This window comes from Macrotis lagotis, chromosome X, assembly GCF_037893015.1.
Source record: "Macrotis lagotis isolate mMagLag1 chromosome X, bilby.v1.9.chrom.fasta, whole genome shotgun sequence".
Taxonomy (NCBI): Eukaryota; Metazoa; Chordata; class Mammalia; order Peramelemorphia; family Peramelidae; genus Macrotis; species Macrotis lagotis.
This window is the reverse complement of record NC_133666.1, coordinates 134219830-134240817: the sequence shown is the minus strand read 5'-3', so window position 1 is coordinate 134240817 and position 20988 is coordinate 134219830. Positions and strand designations below refer to the sequence as shown.

At 39.2% G+C, this 20988-nt stretch overlaps 1 protein-coding gene across 2 annotated transcripts in view; it reads left to right on the top strand.

The window, feature by feature from the left end:
* Nucleotides 1–20988, top strand: part of MICALL2 (MICAL like 2) — a 66080-nt gene that overhangs the window by 25862 nt on the left and 19230 nt on the right. For both annotated transcript variants that reach the window (XM_074207756.1, XM_074207755.1), the window contains 6 exons: nt 1527–1711; nt 3801–3931; nt 7055–8074; nt 9909–10150; nt 14156–14249; nt 16399–16574. In XM_074207756.1, coding sequence (XP_074063857.1) covers nt 1527–1711; nt 3801–3931; nt 7055–8074; nt 9909–10150; nt 14156–14249; nt 16399–16574 — 1848 coding nt within the window. The remainder of the gene's footprint in view (nt 1–1526; nt 1712–3800; nt 3932–7054; nt 8075–9908; nt 10151–14155; nt 14250–16398; nt 16575–20988) is intronic.

Genomic DNA, 20988 nt, shown 5'->3' with positions numbered 1-20988 from the left:
CTCTGATCATTCCAGCCACAATAAACTCTCTCTTCTCTGAACTAGTTTAGCATCAAATATCTTACTTTTCTGTACCAGAGTATAATTTTTCAAATGTTTTCCCTTCAACAACTTTATGGTACAGGTGAGATAAAAGTCTTACAGATGAGGAAATTCTACTCTCAGAGAGGCTAAATGACTTGTCCCCAGTTGTAATAGTAACCAGCATCAGAGTTGTGTCTGAATCACAGGTCCTCTTAGCCTAATTTGGTAATTCTGCCTCTGAATTTATTATCTACGCCCAAGTACCTAGGATAGTGCTGGACACACGGTAAATGCTTAGTAAATTCTCATTCTTGTGAATTAAATTGAGTAGAGATATGATTAGAGAAGCAATCTGATCACCCATTTTTGGGAGTCTTCTTTGTTTTGTTTGAGCATTAGTAGTCCCCAAACTGCATGTAGTCTGTTGGGTGAGGGGTATAGTGTATAGAGTACTGAACTTGGATTCAGGACCTTTGTGAATTCAAATCTGGTCTGAGACACTTACTAGCTATGTGACACTACACAAGTCATTTAACCCTCTTTGCCTCAGTTTTATCACCTGTAAAATGAGCTGGAAAAGTATCAATGCCACTCCAGTGTCAATGCCAAGCAAATCTCAAAGGGGTTCACAAAGAATTAGACAAGACTGAAATATTTGAACAACAATGAAATAGTAATAATAGATTTGGATTTGAAAAGGGTCTTACTTGTCATGAAGTCCAGTCCATTCATTTTACAGAGAAATGAGACTAAGAGAAAGGAAGTGATCTGGCCTTGCTGATGTAGTTAATGAAGGTCAGAGCCAGAATTTGAACCTGACTCCACATGCAGTGTTCTTTCCATCACATCCCATTGTCTCTAAGAATCCTAACAGTGAAATCTGTGCATCTAATGTGATGGAGTGTGTAGATGAACCAGTGACTGGATCAGAGGATGGCTGGGGGTGAGGGAAGCCAGAAAATGCCCCTCAAGTTTGTTTCATTCTGTCTTGGCACATTTTCATAGATGAAAAAAATTTGGGGAGCAGTGAATTCCTTCTTTGAGGAAGCCCCTATCTACCAAACTCAAATAGAAACTGATCCCTGAGGGCTACATATTAACTGAAGAAACCACAAACTAACTTTATTTATGCTGTATCATATAATTATTTATTTTGTTAAACATTTCCCAATTACATCTAGTTTGGACAGATGGGTTGGGTTGTTTGGCACCTCTGATTTAAGGAGGAAAGTATGGTTGTAGCCTCCTTGCCTCTTTTTATTTTGTTTATTTGTTTTTGCAAGGCAGTGGGGTTAAGTTGCTTGCCCAAGGTCACACGGCTAGGTAATTATTAAGTGTTTGAGGTCACATTTGAACTCAGGTCCTCCTGACTCCAGGGCCAGTCTCTATCCATTGCAACATCTAGCTGCCCCCATGCTTCCTTGCCTCTTGGTGATGGCAGTGGCTTGGGGCACCAAAGGGGCTGATTTTACTGACTCTGTTCTTTGTGTTTTCTATACTAGTTGGGGGCATGGCTGGAGTGAAGAGGCCTCCTTCAGACTTGAATGAGGAGCCTGTAGGGAAGAAAGTCATTTCACAGCCTGTCAAGCCTGCTGCTCCAGTCCCTGTTCATCCACTATCTCCAGTCCGGACAAACCCCTTTGTCCAAGAGAAGAACACAGTGACAGAATTCCCACCAGCAAAACCTGTAAGCATCCCAGATCTCTTCCTCTTATGAACTATTATGTTAGCCTACACAAATTTGATACTATATAATAATGATAACATTCTGCCTTTGTCTAAAGACTTTTTTTAGGTTTTTGCAAGGCAAGTGGGGTTAAGCTGCTTGCCCAAGGCCACACAGCTAGGTAATTATTAAGTGTCTGAGGCCGGATTTGAACCCAGGTACTCCTGACTCCAGGGCCGGTGCTCTATCCACTATGCCACCTAGCCACCCCTAAAGACTTTTCTTTAAGGAGTTCAAAGCATAATATGGATTGTTTTCATCACCAGGGAGGGTTAGATATTGTAAACCTGATTTTTTTAAAAATAGATGAGAGACTATAATATGCCCTCCAGTATCAGAACCAAATGTCTTAATGTTGGGGGAGCTAGGTGGCACAGTGGATAGAGCACCGGCCCTGGAGTCAGGAGTACCTGAGTTCAAATCCGGCCTCAGACACTTAATAATTACCTAGCTGTGTGGCTTTGGGCAAGTCACTTAATCCCATTTGCCTTACAAAAAAAATAAAAAAAATAAAAACAAATGTCTTAATGTCCAACTCATGATTCTATTTCCATTTCTATCATTTCTATAAAATGTCTGATAGGATCCAAGACTTGAAAAGTCTGACATCTCAGTATATGAAGTCTTCAGAATGGTCCAGAAAGAGAGAGGGCTTACTTCTCATTACATCCAAGGATGGAATTACAAAGGCAGGCTTCCTTCTGGAATTTCCTAATTCAAAAGCAACAACAATAATGATATAATAATAATAATAATAATAATAATAATAATAATAATAATAATAGCTTAACATTTATATAGTGCTTCCTATGTGCTAAGTTTTAGATTTACAATTATGATATCATTTAATCCTAGCAACTATTCCAGGGAGGTAGGTGCTATTATTTGGAAAAGGCAGTAGAAGGATGTCTCGGCACACCATTCCTCTCACTCTAATATATTTAATATTATGCAAGTCACACCATCATTCACTTGATGTTATAGTCTTCTTCGATTATGAAGGACAACAACAAATCATGCCTCTGGATCTTTCTGGAATTATTTTTTTCCCAGGTTAGGGATTCTTAACTTTTCATATCATGGACTCCTTTTTGGCAGTCTGGGGAAATCTATAGATTCCTTCTCAGAAAGTGTTTTTAAATATATAAAGTAAAATAAGCAGGTTGTAAACCCCAAATTATATTGCAATGTGGTTTTAAAAATATTAAAATATATTTAAAAATCCCTATTAACTGAGGTTAACTTAGACCAGATTTGAACTCATGAATCACTTAGCTGCCTCATTTCCAATTTACAGATGAGAAAATCAAAAGTCTCACAAAAGTTCTTAATGATGGTTTGTTTATTAAGTATCTTAAATTTTGCAAAGTACTTTACTTAGATTGGCCCAGATTAAGAACCCTTGCTTTAGTTGGTGACTATTGGTGGAAACTCCTCTTGGGTTTCAATTTGAGGAACGTGGATGGGATAGTAAGTGGTTCCTCCCACAGGATCAGTCTGGATGTGACACTTTTATTCTTGATAAATCCAAACAAAGGGCACATTTTCATTATCCTTCAGCTCTTAAGTGGAAAGGAAACCTTTGATGGATGGAGAGATTAGAGAACATGGTACAATTGAGCCAAACCCATTATTAGTACTTTCAGAGCCACTTGGATATGGAGAACAAAGTCCAAAGTTCATTGTTGAACTAAGTTACAGGAGCAAATTAGAAAACTAAGTTGCTTAAGACTGATAGCATAGTGGGTAAGGGATTGTTATTGTTGCAGAGTGGGATAAACAAAGCCAAGGGTGGAGGGGGGAATTGGCCCCAGCCAATGTCATTTCTTACAAAATAATAATATTCCATCACATTTATTTACCTTTCTTTAGCCATATCTCCAGTGATGGGCATCTACTTTATTTCTGGCTCCCAATATGGTTTCCCAACTTTCCCAACTTTTGTCTCATGCTTTTTGCCCTTACCAGTAACAACCAGTCTGGCTTTGATCCCTGCCAGGCTCTTGGCTCATGAGTCTGACCTCGTGGGCTCTGTCTCCATCTCCCTTAGGGCCAGGTATCTGTGGGCAGTGAAAGTCCCTGGGGTTCCAGGAACAGCATCTGTGCTCTATGCAAGAAGCACGTACATCTGGTACAGAGGCACCTGGTCGATGGGAAACTCTACCATAGGAATTGTTTCAGGTAGGTCCATTTTACCTCTCTGGTCAGCAGGTAGAGTTTTATAGCTTTGTACCTTGAAAACTAGAAGGGATCAGATTGATCATGTAGTTCAATAATATTAACATACATTTCTGTGGTGATTTCAATTTTTCATAAGGCTTTTTTCTTTTATCCTAACCTGAGAAGATAAGTGGTACAATTATTATCATCTCTATATTGTTGTTGTTCAATTGTGTCCGATTCATCATGACTCTATTTGGAGTTTTCTTGGCAGAGATACTGCAATAGTTTGCCATTTTCTTCTCCAGCTCATTTTACAGATGAGGAAACTGAGACAGAGTTAAGGGACTTGCCCAGTGTCACATAGCCAGTAAGTATATGAGGCCATTTTTCTTTATATATATAACTACCCATGATTGCTGATAAGATTATCAATGGAGATAATATAGAGAGAACAGGACCATCTCCAGTCATTCTGATCTATATCTTGCAAAGTGAGGCTGGTGACTGAACAGCACCCCCCCCCCCCCCATACACACTCAAATCCAATTCACATGGAACTCTCTGATATTACAGTTTTCTTTGAGAACAAAGGACAAACATTATCATCATCATCATCAAGGCAGAACTGTAATGTCAGAGATGGAAAGGGACCTTAGGAAGATGAGTACTGTACCACTTAGCTGCCTAATTTCTATTTTACAGATGAGAAAACCAAAGGTCACACAGATAATCCTAATGATGGTTCACATTTATAAAGTATTTTAAGTTTAATAAAATGTTTTATTTAGATTAGTTTATTGAATGCAATCTTAAAACAAGCCTGGAGGTAAGTATTATTATTATTATTATTATCATCATCATCATCATCATCATCATCCTCCTCCTCCTCATTTTATAGATGTAGAAAGGGAAACTAAGGAAGTTTCTATTACTTTCCCAAGGTAATAAAGCCAGTAATTGTCTGAGGCAGGATTTGAACTGACTGCAAGTTCATTGCCAAATCCAGGTCCAAGTGCTTTTTTTTACCTAATCACAGTGACCAGTAGAGGAGCTTAGAAACTCAACTCCTGGTCACTTGGCTCATTGACTTAAGTCAAGTTCAGTCAGACATTGATTAATCTGGAATGCTCTGGAAATGGGGATTCTCATCAATTATATTTTTGAAGACTAATTCCAGACTGTTTAGAAGATTTCTAAAATGTATGCCTTAGGGAGAGAGTATATTGAGCATAAATTGGTGTTGAAGAATGTTGCAAAGTCTCAAGAGTCCTTACTCTGAATGTTGGTGAAGTTTAATGAGAATTGCAGAAGTTGATGGTTTGGGAGGTTGGCCTGAAGGGAGACTAAACCTGGCTGGTGCAGTGGATAGAGCACTGGGCTTGCAATCAGGAAGACTGAGTTCAAAACTGGCCTCAGTCACTTATTGGCTGTATGACCCTGGGCAAGTCACTTAATCCTATTTTCTCATCTATAAAATGAACTGGAGAAAGGAAATGGCAAACCACTCTAGTATCTTTGTCAAAAAAATCTCAAATGGATCATGAAGAATCACTCTTGACTGAACAACAATAATAACTAAGATTGAACCCAGAACATCTCATGGAAATAATATGGTTTATAAAAGAACCCTGGAAGAGATTCTTTTAGACTTGACTTTGCCACTAACTAGCCTCATGGTCTTTGGGGAAAATAATTTCTCTTGGACTTTAGTTTCTCTGACTGTAGGGAGTCTGATGAAGTCAGTGGCTCCCAACCTTCTCAAATTTCGAAACAACATAAAAACTTTCAAAAAAGTCTAATCAAAATTTTTTTGATGGAACTTCTATCTGAAAACAATATTTTTTGACTGAGATTATATGCAATGATTCAATAATACTTTCGAAAGAGTTTACATCTTCATCACAGCTTCTATTTATTGACAAAAAATGTGTGTGTGTGTGTGTGTGTGTGTGTGTGTGTGTGTGTGTGTGTGAGAGAGAGAGAGAGAGAGAGATTATTTAAATGTAGGAAATAAATAAATTTGCTTATTTATGGATTTACAAAAACTCTTCAGCCCATAAAGTAGAAACCATTGCATTAAATGAATTCTAAGGTCCCTTTCCATCTCTGACATTACGGTTCTGCCTTAAGTTTTTAAAAAAAATTGGTGCAACTAGATAATGCAATGGATAGAGCACTGACCCTGGAGTCAAGAGGCCCTGAGTTCAAATGTGGCCTCAGACACTTATTAACTGTATGACCCTGGGCAAGTCACTTGACCCTGATTACCTTTCAATAAAGTTCAAAAAACCAAACTAAAACTAAAGCCTTTATACAGATGGTTGTTTTTGTTGTTATTTTTGCCTCAGGACATTTTTTAAAAGTAGAATATCGTTCAATATCGAAGGGCAAGAACCTAGTTAATTGAGAGTTCTGGTCTATCAGGTTCTGGAGTGTTCATCCCTAGGATTAAAAACAGGAGCCAATGGCCTGCTAGTATGGAAGATAAATAAAATCATAACCATTGGGCTGGAAGAAATCTCAGAATCCTTGTAGTTTAATCACTTCCTTTTACAGTTGAGGAAACTGAGGTCCAGTAAAATTCTTGAGCAAAGGAATAATATGTTTTCTGGGAAGCATAGGAGAGTGAAGTGAGGGTAAGCTATATCTTCCATATCCAAAGCTATCTCATATCTTTTCTTTCTTTTTAAAAAAAAATTTTTTAACTTAAGGCAGTGGGGTTAAGTGGCTTGCCCAAGGCCACACAGCTAGGCAATTATTAAGTGTCTGAGGCTGGATTTGAATTCAGGTACTCCTGATTCCAGGGCCAGTGCTTTATCTACTGCACCACCTAGCTGCCCCCATCTCATATTTTTTCAAGGATGTTGCCAGGTTTGATGTTGGTCATTTTAATTTTTAAAAGCTTCTAAAGTGGTACTAAACAAGTCAGATGGCTACAACCATGATCTTCTTTGAGAATGAAGGACAAAACATTATCTCTCCCAAGAAACTTAGCAAAGTAGTAGGTAGTCATAGAATACATCAATGGATTGTTCAGAGTTGGGAGAATTGGTTGGAATTGATGCTTCAAGATGGGAGCTTGCTTACAAGCTTAGGTTCTTGGGGTACTCCCCCCCCAATTGATTTTTCTTAACTCCTCAGATGCAAGCAGTGTTCCAACACCCTCCACTCAGGGGCCTACAAGTCTACAGGAGAGCCTGGTGTCTTTGTCTGCACGAACCACCACACCAAAGCTTATGTCCCACCCTCCAAGTCCCCTAGCACAGATCGAAAGCAGCCAGCAGCCAAGTATCCAAGCCGGACCAACCCTATTCCAATGGACACCACATCCTGGAGGGGCCGGGAACCAGACAAACCAAGGGAAGCTGGGCAGAAAACCAACCAGCCAGGCAAAGACCCTGTTAGCAATTCCTCTCCCAAAGGCTTTGCCCAGGCATCTGTATGGACCCCATCTTCTGGGGGCAATAATGCCACTAACTCCCTCAGCCCCATCAACCCAGCCCTCCAGAAGTCACATTCTAGCACAATTACTACATCAAACTCCTTCCTCAACCGATTTACCCAGAACTCTTCCCCATCAGGAGGCAAGCCTGGTGGTGTTACCAACAACTCCCCTGTAGGATGGTCATCTTCTCAAAGGAAATCAGACCCACCTACTACTGTCTCCAGTAAATTAGATTTTCCTACAACTTCTCCTCAGGGTAAATTAAGTTACAGTGCAACATCTCAAAGCCCACGCATCTCTCTTCTGAGCAAATTAGACTCTCCAATAGCAACCCAGAGCATCACTTCTCAGATCAAATCTGACTTGCGTGAAGGTCCTCAAATCCAAACAAATTCAGGTATAACTGCTTCTCAGCACAAAACAGACTCAAGCCCCAATAGCTGGACTTCATCTGCATCCAAGACACAGCAAACCCGGGAAAAGTTCTTCCAGTCTTCTGGGACTTCAGCTGACAAACCCCTAGCTTCCAAGGAGTTCGGTCTGACTTTTCCTTCCTCTCAGGCAGTTGGGAAAACATTGTTGGGGCTCACAACTGCTCAGTCTACAGAGGAAAGCCCAAAGGAAAAAGCTCGCAACTTCCTTGTGAAGAACCTTTTGATAGGATCAGGTTATGCCTCAAACAGTCAAGAGGGCACTGTTGCCCAGGGCTCTAGCAGGTAAGTGGAATTTTTCTTACATGTGCTCTGGATCATGGGTTCTTTACTTGGGGTCCAAACACCTGTTAAAAATGAATATTTTCTATAATTATTTCAATGATTTTTTTGATAAGTCTGTGTATTTTATTTTATGCACTTAAAAACATCATTCAGATAAAGTGGTGCATAGATTTTATTAGACTACCAAAGGGATCCATGAATACACAAAAAGGTTAAGGACCCATTCTTTCTCCTCCTACTTATGGAGAAAACACTGTGTTTATGTAAGCTAAGATTTGAAAACCTGCATGACAGAGATACATACAAGATGGTGTACAAGGTAATTTTTTTTTTTTATTGTGGAAGGGACTGGCTTTGTCCAGACAGGTAAGAGTCTACATGGAAAACAAACATTCTCTAGTATTTGATTTCTGTGGTAATATCCAAAGGTCCTGGAAGTTCTGGCAAATATCCATGAATTTGGAAAGGCCCATAGTTTGAAATTTCAATCTTGCAAGTTGGATCACCCTTTGGGATTAATGAGTGTTTTTTTAAACATTCAATTAAAAAAAATCAGCTAATAAGCATTTGTTTTTCTCTTTGTTCAGAAAAAAAAGTAAAACCCTTGCAACAAATATGCATAGTCAAGCAAAACAAATTCTCACATTGACCTTATCTGAAAATGTGCATCTCATTTTCCATATTGAGTCTACCATTTCTTTGTCAGGAGGTAGTGGTAGTATTTTTTCATCATTGGTCCTTTGGAGTTATGATTGGCCATATCTTGGTCAGATTTCTTAAGTCTTTTGAAGTTGTTCATTTAGTAAGTTTATTGTTATTGTGTAAATTGTTTTAGTCCTTTTCACTTGGTATATTAGTTTATACAAGTCTTCACAAGGTTGAAACCATCGCTTTCCATCATTCCTGAGGGTACAATAACATTCTATCCTATTCCATTCACATATCATACTTTGTCCAACATTTCTGTTTCTTCTCCTTATGGGTACCCCCTTAATTTCCACTTTTTTGACATCATTAAATAAAAAGCTACTATAAATGCTTTTGTGCACAGGGTAGTATTTCTCTTCCTTGATGGGTCAAAATAAGACTTTAATGTTCTTGCCCTTTTAGGTAAGAAGGTGGGAATATTTGGTGTTTTGAAAGATGGCAGATTAAGAAACAATAGACCAATATCCAGCTCGAGAAATTTAAGATAGTTCCTATCTTATCATCCCTACCCCTAAGCTTGAACTGTTTGGAACCCCAAGGGAAGGTGTCTTCAGTGCATCTCTGATCTTACTTTCTAACAGGCATGGCCTTGTCAGGTAGTAAATCTCTGTGTGTAGAGGATTTTTTTTTTAAGAAATGCAATTTTTATTGTACAAATAGTAACTCAAACAAAGCTTTAAAAGTTCATTCATTCATCCACATGGACACTCAATAAACACACCCTCAGTTGCAGCCAGTTCTTGGTTATTTGCATGTGGATTTGCCATATGTGGATTATCATAGAATGTTTTTAACCCCAGGTTGTCTTCTCCCTGCTTGTCCCCCAGTCTGTTTCTGGACCTCTTCCAGAAATCATCAGTTGATGTATACTGAGGAATCTAGACCCAAATGAACGAGTCAGCTCACCCCAAATATAATTGGCAAAATAAGCAGCTGAATCACTCCTCCCACATCAAAACTCCTCCCCATAACTAATAGAGAACCAACCTAAACCTTTGATTTGTAATTTTATCATCTAATGCTTCCTTCTCTGAGGGTGGGTTTTGAGAAAATGATGGAAGAAGGACCTGGCAGTGTCCTAGATATATTTCCTATGATTCCCTCTTTGTCTTATTGCTTCCACCAGGTCATATCCTACCCCTTCTAATGCTCTTACACCAGATCCTAAAGCTGAAAGGCTGAGAAGGATCCCCAAGACAAAGTTGGACCCTGCACCTTCCCAGCCTGAAGTAGTGACAGAACTCACACCCCAGAGCAAGGTTTCTGTGCCAGCGTCACCTCAAAAAGCAAGGAAGAGCCCTGCCTTCTCTCATCTAGGCAACGAGCTCATAAACACCAGACAGAAGCCAGACACCTCAGTGGTAAATGGTGAGACTCCCCTGTTTGCCCTCCCCTCCCTCTTTTATTAGGTTGCTCTGAAGTATTATACTCTTTCACAATATTATTTGGCTCCATTTATTCTTCTGCTTTGAAATATTACTGCAGGGTCTCTCAGTTTTTCATTGCCAGGGTCCCACACCTGCTAGTACAGGCTGTCCTTACAGGCACAGGGATGATTCAGAGAATGTTCTTCTGGGCATTCATTGGCCCTGGGCAATAGCACTGCCCTTTGAGGCAAATGGACCAATCTTCCTGAAGGAGGGCATCACAGGCATGAACAAACACTGCCCCCGCCATAGGGACACACCCACCCTTGCTCTTTCTGCTGTGCCAATAGGACAAATAGCAAAGCCTATGGGCCCACAAACCAGGTGCTTCCCAATCACCACACCCACAAAGCCTCACCTGACCCCTCTCTTCAGTAATCTACATGCAGAATCTCTCTGTAAATCCATAGCATATAATAGAACATAACTTTGCCCAAGATTAGTTAATAATTTGATTAATCAGTCAACAGGGATTTATTAAGCATCTACTATGTGCCAGTTACTAGGAATACAAAGTCAAAAAATGAAACCATTTCTGCTGTCCAGTATCTACTTTGCCATTAGGGTGATATAACATATATATGTGTAGAAACATATATGTAGAATCAGTGAAAAGAATCATCTGAGTTCAAATCTAGCCTCAGTCACTTCCCAGATTATGAGCAAATCACTTCACCCTGTTTGCCTCAGTTTCCACATCTGTAAAATGAGCTGGAGAAGGAAGTGACAAACCAAACCTGTATCTTTGCCAAGAAAACACCAAATGGGGTTATGGGATAAATTGGAGATGACTGAAACAACTGAACAACAACTGCAAAGTAATTAGGGAAAGAGTTTACCAGTGGTTTGGGATGGGAGGAATCAGGAAAGCCTCTATATAAAAGGTATATTTTGAAGGAAGTGAAGGATTCCTGGAGATAGTGGTGAGGAGAGATTGCATTATAGGAGGGGGACTTGCCAGGGCAAAAGCATGGAGATGAGAGATCTAGGGCAACTTGTGGGGAACATACAGTACAAAAAAATGAATTTTCCACAGAATGGTGCCAACATCACTGGTGTGAACTGGGATAAAGTAATTAACTTTTCTGGGCTTCAACTGCCTCATCTTGCAGCTGGAAAAGTTGGACTCATTGACTTCTAAGGTCCCTTCCAGCTCTTAACTTACGATCCTCTACATTAGGAAGATTACTTAGCTATCATTTGTAAAGGTTGGATTGGAGAGGGGAATAGCCTGGTGATAGAGAGACCAATGAGGAGACAGTGCCTATTGGAGAAAAGATGAGGATCTGAATGAGCTCTGATGGCAATAGTGAGAGTTAAGAGGAGGGGGCTGATATCATCCATGTTGAAGAGTTTGCCAACAAGAGTGGACTGCTGACTGGACTTGATGAGTGATAAAAAGTGAAAAGTCAGATGATGAAGATTAGAGCCTAAATGTTAATGAAGTTAGAAAGTAGGGGGAATGTTAATAATGATATTTATTATTATTATTGATAATTGTTGTTATAGCTTGCATTTATATAATGCTTTAAAGTCAGCAAAATATTTTGCAAATATTTCATTTGGTCCTCACAATAACCCTGGGAATTAGGCATTATTATTATTCTCATTTTACAAATGAAGAAACTGAGGTAGAAGAAGTGATACCCAGTATTATACAAATAGTAAAAAAAAAGATGAGATTCAAACTGAAATCTCTCTGACTCCAAGTCCAGTTCTGTATCTGTTGTCTTAAAAAAAAAGGGTGATTTTAGTTTTTGAATCTGCTGAATTGGAGGTAATGGCAACATATCCAGGTAGAGATGAGTCATCGTGGACTATTCATCAGGAACAATTCATTGTACCTCATTTCCTCTCTGACAGGGTATGTTTTCATTGTGTTGTAATGTTAGACTATTTCCTAATATCTTCTTTCTTCACATTATTATGCCAATGTTAGTAAAATCTGGAACTTTCCAAGTTAGCACAGACTACTGCTTGGGAGAAGGGACTTATTTTGCTTTTTTGTAAAAAGTTTTTAATCCTCTGTACTTAGCATGATCCCCAGCCCTTAGTGGACACTTAAAAATGACAATTGACTGACTGAGGTGTCCTCAGAGTGGTATTTAACTAGCTAGGACACAAAGTGATGGAGTGCTCTATATATCTCCTAGCTTGCTTTTCCACAGATTAATTTAGTGAGGAGTCAGATTGGCAGATGAATACCACAGTAGATAAAGTAGAGCTTTCCCAATGGTCTGTCATGATGCCTGAAATTCCACCATTAACTATTACTCTGCTGACTTTGTAATCCTTGAATAGCTCTTTGGGGGTTCTCAAAATTTTTAGTGCAGTTGAAAGCTTTAAGAGTTTGGATGTGTGCTAAGATTTTTGGGACATTCCATTTTAATGCTAGCTATTCTTAATTTTCACCAGGGGGACCCTGTTAAAATGCAAATATATACCATATTGTTGTTTAGTTCAGCCATCTTTGTGACTCCATCTGGGGTTTTCTTGGTAAAGATACTGGAGTAGTTTGTCATTTCCTTCTCCAGTTCATTTTATAGATGAGGAAACTGAGGCAAATAGGGTTAAATGACTTGCCCAGGATCACACAACTCATAAATGTCTGATGCCAGAATTGAAGTCACATAGTTGACTCCAGACTTTGGTGCTCTGTTTCACCTAGTTATAGCAAAATGTCCCATGAGAGATAACTTTATGGATCATTTAAACTTGAATATTAATTTATTAGTTTAGGTAGCAAGACCCTGAAAGTAGGGGGAATGTTAATAATGTTATAGCTTGCATTTATATAATGCTTTAAAGTCAGCAAAATATTTTGCAAATATTTCATTTGGTCCTCACAATAACCCTGGGAATTAGGCATTATTATTATTCTCATTTTACAAATGAAGAAACTGAGGTAGAAGAAGTGATACCCAGTATTATACAAATAGTAAAAAAAGATGAGATTCAAACTGAAATCTCTCTGACTCCAAGTCCAGTTCTGTATCTGTTGTCTTAAAAAAAAGGGTGATTTGAGAAACCAGATTGAGTCCAGGTTTGATCTTGGGCAAAAAAGGTGGGGGAGGGCACTGCTAGTGGGAATTCTGGGAAACAGAGGTAAATAGGAAGGAATAAGGGAAGAGGAGAGTCGGGGAAAAAGAGATGGGAACAAATTGAAGGTGTGTATGGACACTCCCTTCTTCTAAACCCCTTTAACTGGGTTATCCCTGGCTGGGATGTTCCCTCACAATTGGAGCAAGCAACCTGACCTCAAGGGAGACCACTGAGATATAGGTGTAGAGTGACTACCTAGAGAGTGATATGGGTTCTTAACCTAGCTCTGCTGAGGACTCATTATGTAACCCTTGGATGAGTCATTGTATCTCACGGTGCCTTTATTTCTTTAACTGTAACATGAGAGACTTGTATTGGATGTACTGGATACTCATAGTCTGGATAGAATCTGGAAGACCTGAGTTCAAATTTGGTCTCAAGCACTCACTACCTATGTGACCTAGGGCAAGTCACTTAATCTGTGTTTGCCTCGTTTTCCTTACCTGAGTAAGAATAGCACCGTCTCCTAGGGTTGTTGTGAGGATCAAATGAGAATAATTCTGAAACACTGTATGGAGTATAGTTAAGTGCTGTATAAATGTTTGCTCTTACTATTATTTTCTTTGCTTCTCTTTTTTTGGGAGAGCAAGGCCATTTCAGAGTATGACAGGGAATTAGAAGGGTGAGGAGGGCCTGAGAGAGCAGCTAGTGCAGCCTCTCAGTTTCCAGAGGAAAAAGTCCAGAATAGCAACTTTGTCCATCCTGAATTCTATATAATGGAGTTGGACCAGTTGTGAGCAGAAACCATGGGGTCCTGAGTGAAGATCCTGTCCCATAGTTGGGACTGGGGTGGTTCGAGTCCTCAGCCCTTCCAAGGATGTTCATTTGGTGTTCTTGCTCCTAGGTCAGGGTCCTAGTTCTATGGAAAACCAGCTGGAGGGTCCTGCAGGCTGGCGATCCAAACTAAAGCCGGTGGAGAAAATATCTTCTGTGGACAAGTGAGTAACTCAGGGGTGTCTCAAGTTTTTATGAAGTGTGGGGTGGAAATTCCAAAGTATCACATGACAAAGGGAACCTGCTCACACCTAGCCATAGGACATATGCATATCTTGGTGTGCTTGCATGCTGGCACATGTAGTATGTAAATAAGTGTCATGTGTTTATCTGCATAGGAGTCTACTTTCTGGTATTTTATGAAAATAGGTGGGCATCTATGTTTAGTTATATACAGTATGAATCCATGCATTTATGGAGACATCTATCCTAAGTTAGTGTATAAAGTTGTGTACACATTGATGCATATTGATTTGCTCATACCATACACAAGCACATATTACTGACATGTGCCCACTTATAGATAGACACGCATGAAACATGATATGACATGGATGACATGCAAACATGCACAGTTCAATCAGTACCTACTATGTGTAAGATACTCACAACTGTGCACACCCAGAGTTAATGGTATGAATGTTTAGCATGTGTGTTCATATGTATGTTTGCCTATATACACCTCTGTGTATTTGTGTTCACCTGTGTACATGTGGATATCTATGTACCCATACATTATCTTGGTATCTGGGTGTGGGTATATCTGAGTTAAACAGGCAAAGGGCTTTGAGGTCCCTAGGGTATATGTTTTTGCTGGCATAGAAAGGCTTGGAAGACTCAACTTGGAGGTGTGTGTATGTGTGTATGTGTGTGTGTGTGTGTGTATGTGAGAGTGTGAGTGTGTGTGCATATGTGTGTGAATGTGTATGTGTGTTTCTGTGCATGTATGCGTGTGTCTCTGTGTATGAATTTGTGTGTGAGTGTGAGTCTATGTGTGTGAGTGTGTATGTGAGTATGCATGTGTGTGTCTGTGTGTGAATATGTATAACTAAGTGTGGGAATGTGAGTATGTATGTATGTTTGAGTAAGTTTGTGTATGTGTGCATGTGTGTGTGAGTATGTGTGAGTGTGTGGTGTAAGTTTGTGTGTATGTGTGTGAATGTGTATGTGTGTATGTGATTGTGAGTGTGTGAATATGTGTGTGAGTGTGTGTATGTGAGTATGTGTGTGAGTGTGTGCACGAAATGTGGGGTGGGAAGGAAATGAGGAGGGGGAGAAACAGCTCTAGGATGCAGAACAAAGTTCTTTTGGGTAAGGTACAAATCCTTTGGATGGGGACTCAACTTGGCATCCAAGTGGCATGGAGTGTAGGGACTTGGAATCAGGAAGACTCAGTAACTTCTTAGCTGTGTGATTGTGCAAATCATTTAACTTTCAGTTTCAATTTCCTCCAGTAAAATGGAACAATAATAGTACCTCCCTCTAAGGGTTGTAGTATGGATAAAATGGTTTAGAAATGTGTGTGTGTGTGTGTGTGTGTGTGTGTGTGTGTGTGTGTGTTATATACATATATGTAATAAATATTAAGTGATTTGTAAAAGTACCTGAGCTTTACAAATGCTCAAAATGTTATAGAGATATTATCATCATTATTAATAGTAATAATTGGACTAGGAACTGCTTCAGGACAGTTCCACTTTAGGAATACCTAATAAATTCATACAAAGTTATAGATTTACAAAGCAAATGAATCAGGGGATGATTATATGTGTTAAAGAAAATGATTCACCATTTTACCAAAGATTCATCTCCCATACAGCAGGTTTGTGGTGCATTTGCAATGTAATCAAATTAGAAAATTTTAATTTGCACATAGTGGTTTGGGAATGGGTCTATTGAAAAGTGAGATATAAGGGGCAGCTAGGTGGTATAGTAGATAAAGCACTGGCCTTGGAGTCAGGAGTACCTGGGTTCAAATCTGGTCTCAGACGCTTAATAATTACCTAGCTGTGTGGCCTTGGGCAAGCCACTTAACCCCATTTGCCTTGAAAAAACCTAAAAAAAAATTGAGATATGTTCCTTGCTAGGTAGGAAGGTCAGGGCTGTGTGTGTGTGTGTGTGTGTGTGTGTGTGTGTGTGTGTGTGTGTGCGTGTGTGTGTGTGTGTGTGTGTGAGAGAGAGAGAGAGAGAGAGAGAGAGAGAGAGACAAAGATAGAAACAGAGAGACAGAGGAGGGAAAGAGAATGAAAATAATGAGAGGTGGAGGAATATATATCCCTTCTTTCCTACTCTCATCTCATTTTATCCTTCCAGGGTTCCAGAAAAAGCAGCTCCAGTAGAGACCAGGGGATTGGTCATTCCCAAGAAGCCTTTGGAAAATTCCTCAGCAGGTATCCGGCATAACCTGAGCCCAGACCTGAAGGACAGAACCCCTGCTTCAGCCAGCACCTTTCCAAGTAATAACAAGAGTCCAACCCCTGACCCCAAAGGTAAATATCCTTTGAGTTTTCCCTTTCATCAGAGGGGAAAAAATGGATGTGGGCATAATCTCAACATGAACTAAGTTCCTCCCAGCTGTGCCTAGGGTCAGGCCAGGCTTTGGCAATCATAGGGCTTATCATTTAGTCTGATATTGCTGGGGTCCAGGAGACAGCATCTATTGGAGGGGATTGTAGAAGGATGCTATCTATTTCTTTTGCCTTCTCCTCTAGTATTTTGGGACATTCCTTGCTGTTGACCTGCCAATGATCCCTGACCTGTAAAGGCAAATGTACTTCCTTGTTCAGAATCACTTTTTCTTATCCCCCTTGCCTTACCTTCTTCCAGACAGATGGCTAGTGGAATAGAGGAGAGAGCAATGGCCTGGAGTCAGGAAGACCTGAATTCAAATCTGCCCCTAGACATTTACTAATGGTGTGACCCTGGGAAAGTTCCTTGTTTGCCTCATTTCTTTCACCTGGAAAATGGAGATAATAGTTCCTACCTCTTAGGGTTGTTGTGAGAATTAATGAGATAATTATAAAGTATGTAGAGCAGGGTCTGACATGTAGTTGGTGCTATACATACACACACACACACACACACACACACATTATTTTACAAGGTAGTTTGGTAGAGAAAAGGCTAAAAAAGGAAAAATGTTTTTAATCATTAAGGAATTGGCTATAGGGGTGGCTAGGTGGTACAGTGAATAGAGTACTGGCCCTGTAGTCAGGAGTACCTGAGTTCAAATCTGACCTCAGACACTTAATAATTACCTGTGTGGCCTTGGGCAAGCCACTTAACCCCATTTGCCTTGCAAAAGAAAAAATCTTTATAAAAAGGAATTGGCTATAAAGATAAAAGAGTAATAGATTCAGAGTTTAAAAGGGGCCTTAGAGACCATATTGTTCAATGCCTACATTTCACGAATGAGGAAACTGAGGCCCAGAAAATTAAGTGACCTGTCCATGGTTATGGACTTATTACCCCAATCTTGATGTAGTATCTCACAAAATTGGGCCATCTATCCCTGGAGAGACTCAGGATAAACCCATCATCTCTCTGTTGTAAAAACTCAGTTGATATAACTCAAAGATTTGTTAAGTGCCTTCTTTCTGTGGCAACTCAGTGGCAAGGAGCTGGCATGATCAAGGACCACTGTTGAGCAAATAATACTTGAAATGATCCGACTTGGAGGAACGTCTCTGGCCTGGCACCATGTGTATGCTTACAAGACCCTGTTTGACACAGACCTTTCCTTAAGTTACTTTTAATTTGAGTTTATTATGTACTATTCTGTCTATCATGGGAGAGGTTGGAGGAAGCCCTGAGAGCTGAGGCAGGCCCTGGCTTGTGGGGAGTAGCTTATGTTACAGGAGTCTCAGGTTATTTCTTAACTTTGAAAAACTCAAATGTGACTAAAGGGAGAAGGTGTTTTTTAGAAGGAGTAAGAGGTTTTTTTAATTTGTGTGTGTATGTGTGTAAGTAGGTGTGTGCTCCCTCATTAGAATGTTTTTTCTGTCCTCTAATGTTGGTGAATGTGCTTTCATTGCTACATGTACTAATGTGAGAGGTTTTTTTATGTTTTGAAGTCATGCAGTCTTTCCATGTGTTGTTTTAAGGATTTGAACAAATAAAATATTTTCATGAAAACAGCTGAAAAAGTATTAACCTTCAACAATGATTACTTTTTAAAAAATCAAATAATTTATTAATAATCTCAACATTAAAATGGCAACAATTCTGGGTGTTCTAAAAATCTCAGTGCAATTTTTTGAACTACTAATGCTTAAACTAGTTTAAATGTAAAAAAATTAAGCAAGTTTCTTTGTTTCTTTGTCTTGTTGAACAGTTGTTTTCTGTTGTGTCCAACTCTTCATGACTCTTTTTGGGGTTTTCTTGATAACAATACTGGAATGGTTTGCTATTTCCTATTCCAGCTCATTTTCAGATGAGGAAACTGAGGCAAGCAGATAAGTGACTTGTTCAGTCTCACACATCCAGTAAGTGTCTGAGGTCAGATTTGAACTCATGAAGATGAATCTCATTGGGTCACTTAGCTGCCTTTGTTTAGGCAGGGTGTCCCTAAAAGCATAGGGCAATTTTAATAGCTTGAATTAGTTGTAATAGCTTATAACTACATTAAGACTTTTAGTACAAGAAACTTGTTTAATAACTATTTACATTTAAATTAATTTAGATACATTATATATCTTAAAGTTTCTATCAAGATTCTTCATCTGTTTGTTCTTATTCATTTTTCTTTTTTTTCTTTTTCTTTTTCTTTGTTTTGCAAGACAATAGGGTTAAAGTGACTTGCCCAAGATCATACACTTAAGTAATTATTAAATGTCTGAGATCAGTGTCAGGGTCAGTGATCTATCTATTGTACCATCTAGCTGGCCCTCATTCATTTTTCATGGGAGTATAGATCTAGAGTTGCAAGAGACACTCTCCCCAAGGCTATCTCTAGTCCAACCTCCTTATTGTACAGATTGGGAAAGGAAGACCAAAGGAGATAAAGTGATTTTCCTTTGGTCAAATTAGTTAGTAGAGGCTGTGAATCCAGGCCCTCTAACTTCAAAGCTAACCCTTTTTCCTTTGTATCTTCTATTCTGCGACCATGGTTAATTATAAATCCCATTCTTTTGGTTTTACTTTTTATTTCATTGATGTCTTCCCCTAATTCTCTGATGTCTCATACTTTCTCATCTCAGTTGTATTACAGTATTATGTTATATTAAAATACAATTTATTGGACTTTTCCCCTCTTTCCAGACATTTAGGCTCTTTTCTAATTTTGTTTCATTTTATTATATATTTTTTGCAATTATTACATAATGCTGCTATGAAAATATTTGAATAATTTTTTTAGAAAAAGTAATACAATCATTTTATAGTTCTAGCCCTCCATGTACATTTTTCTATGCCTTTTCAATTCATTCATTCATCTCTATGTCTTTGCATCCTCACATGTGTGCATGTTTTAATGTGTATATGTTTGTATGTATCTTTATTGTGTCCTCCTTTGTTGTAGGTGTGGTTTTTTAGTGCCTAAATTCTTATGTCTTGTGTTTGTGTGTCTTCTTATGTGTGTGTACATGTATATTTCTGTGTGTAATATGCTTTTCATTTCAAGCCTTCCTTAATGAAAACATGCAGAGAGAGACTTGTGGCTGGGACTGATATCTCTGCTTTGCAGCTTTTTTCATATCCTTTCCCCCTGATTAGTTTTCTTTTTAGGTATCTCACTTCCTTCTTTAGACTGGGCATTTAGGTCTTGCTTTGATGACTTGAGAAAAAACCAAATACAGGATGATCCTAAATTAAGGCACCAGAGAAACATTTAGAGGAGATAGGTTGATCTTCCAGTAGAATGTATTTGGGGTGGTAGAGTTTGACTTTTGGGAGGTTTATGGCAGGTCTTTATGGCAGTCTTCCTTTCTTCTAGGCAGCTAAGTGGTGCAGTGAATAGAGCTCTGGGCCTGGCGTCAGGGAGACTCACTTTCTTGAATTCAAATCTGGTCTGAGACACTTGTATGACCCTGGGCAAATCACTTAACCTTGCTTGCCTCAGTTTCCTCATCTGTAAAGTAAACCAGAGAAGGAAATAACAAACCACTCTGGTATCTTTGCCAAGAAAACTAAATGAACTTATGGGGAGTCAGACATGACTGAACAAAGGGGTTAACTTTGGGTAGCTGCCACAGATTTTATGGCAGTCTTCTTTTCTTCTAGCTTTGCTTCTCAAATATAAGAACATTCTCTGTTCCTTGGTTTAGTAGAGAGAGAGCTTACCTTGGGGTAAATTGCCTGGATTTGAGTGACATCTCCAACATAATTGTGTGAACAGGCAAATCATTTCATGTTAGAGGTAAATGTGTCATTGGAGATAAAATGTTGAGACCTGAATTCCAATGGATAAAGCACCAGACTTGGAGACAGGAAGACCTCAGTTCAAATCCAGTCTCAGATATGAGCTGTAAGATCATGAACAAGTCATTTAACCACTACTTGCCTCCATTCTTCATCTGTAAAATTTGGATAATAACAATCAAATGAGATAATAATTCTTTTGTTGTTGTTGGTGTTGTTTTTTGTGGGGCATTAGGGTTAAGTGGCTTGCCTAAGGTCATATAGCTAGTAAGTATTGTCTGAGGCTGGAGAGGGGATAAAATTCTCACTTGGGTTTAAAAATCAATCCTACACTACAGGAAAGGGCAGGGCAGAGGAAGGGAAAGATAAAGGAAGAAGGGACTGATAAAAGGGAAGGTGAAGGTATAAGTGAAAATAAACTGAAAGTTAAATTTTAAAAGAAAAGTTAAGGGTGGCTAGGTGGCTAGTGGATAAAGCACCAGCCCTGGAGTCAGAAGTACCTGGGTTCAAATCCGGTCTCAGACACTTAATAATTACCTAGCTGTG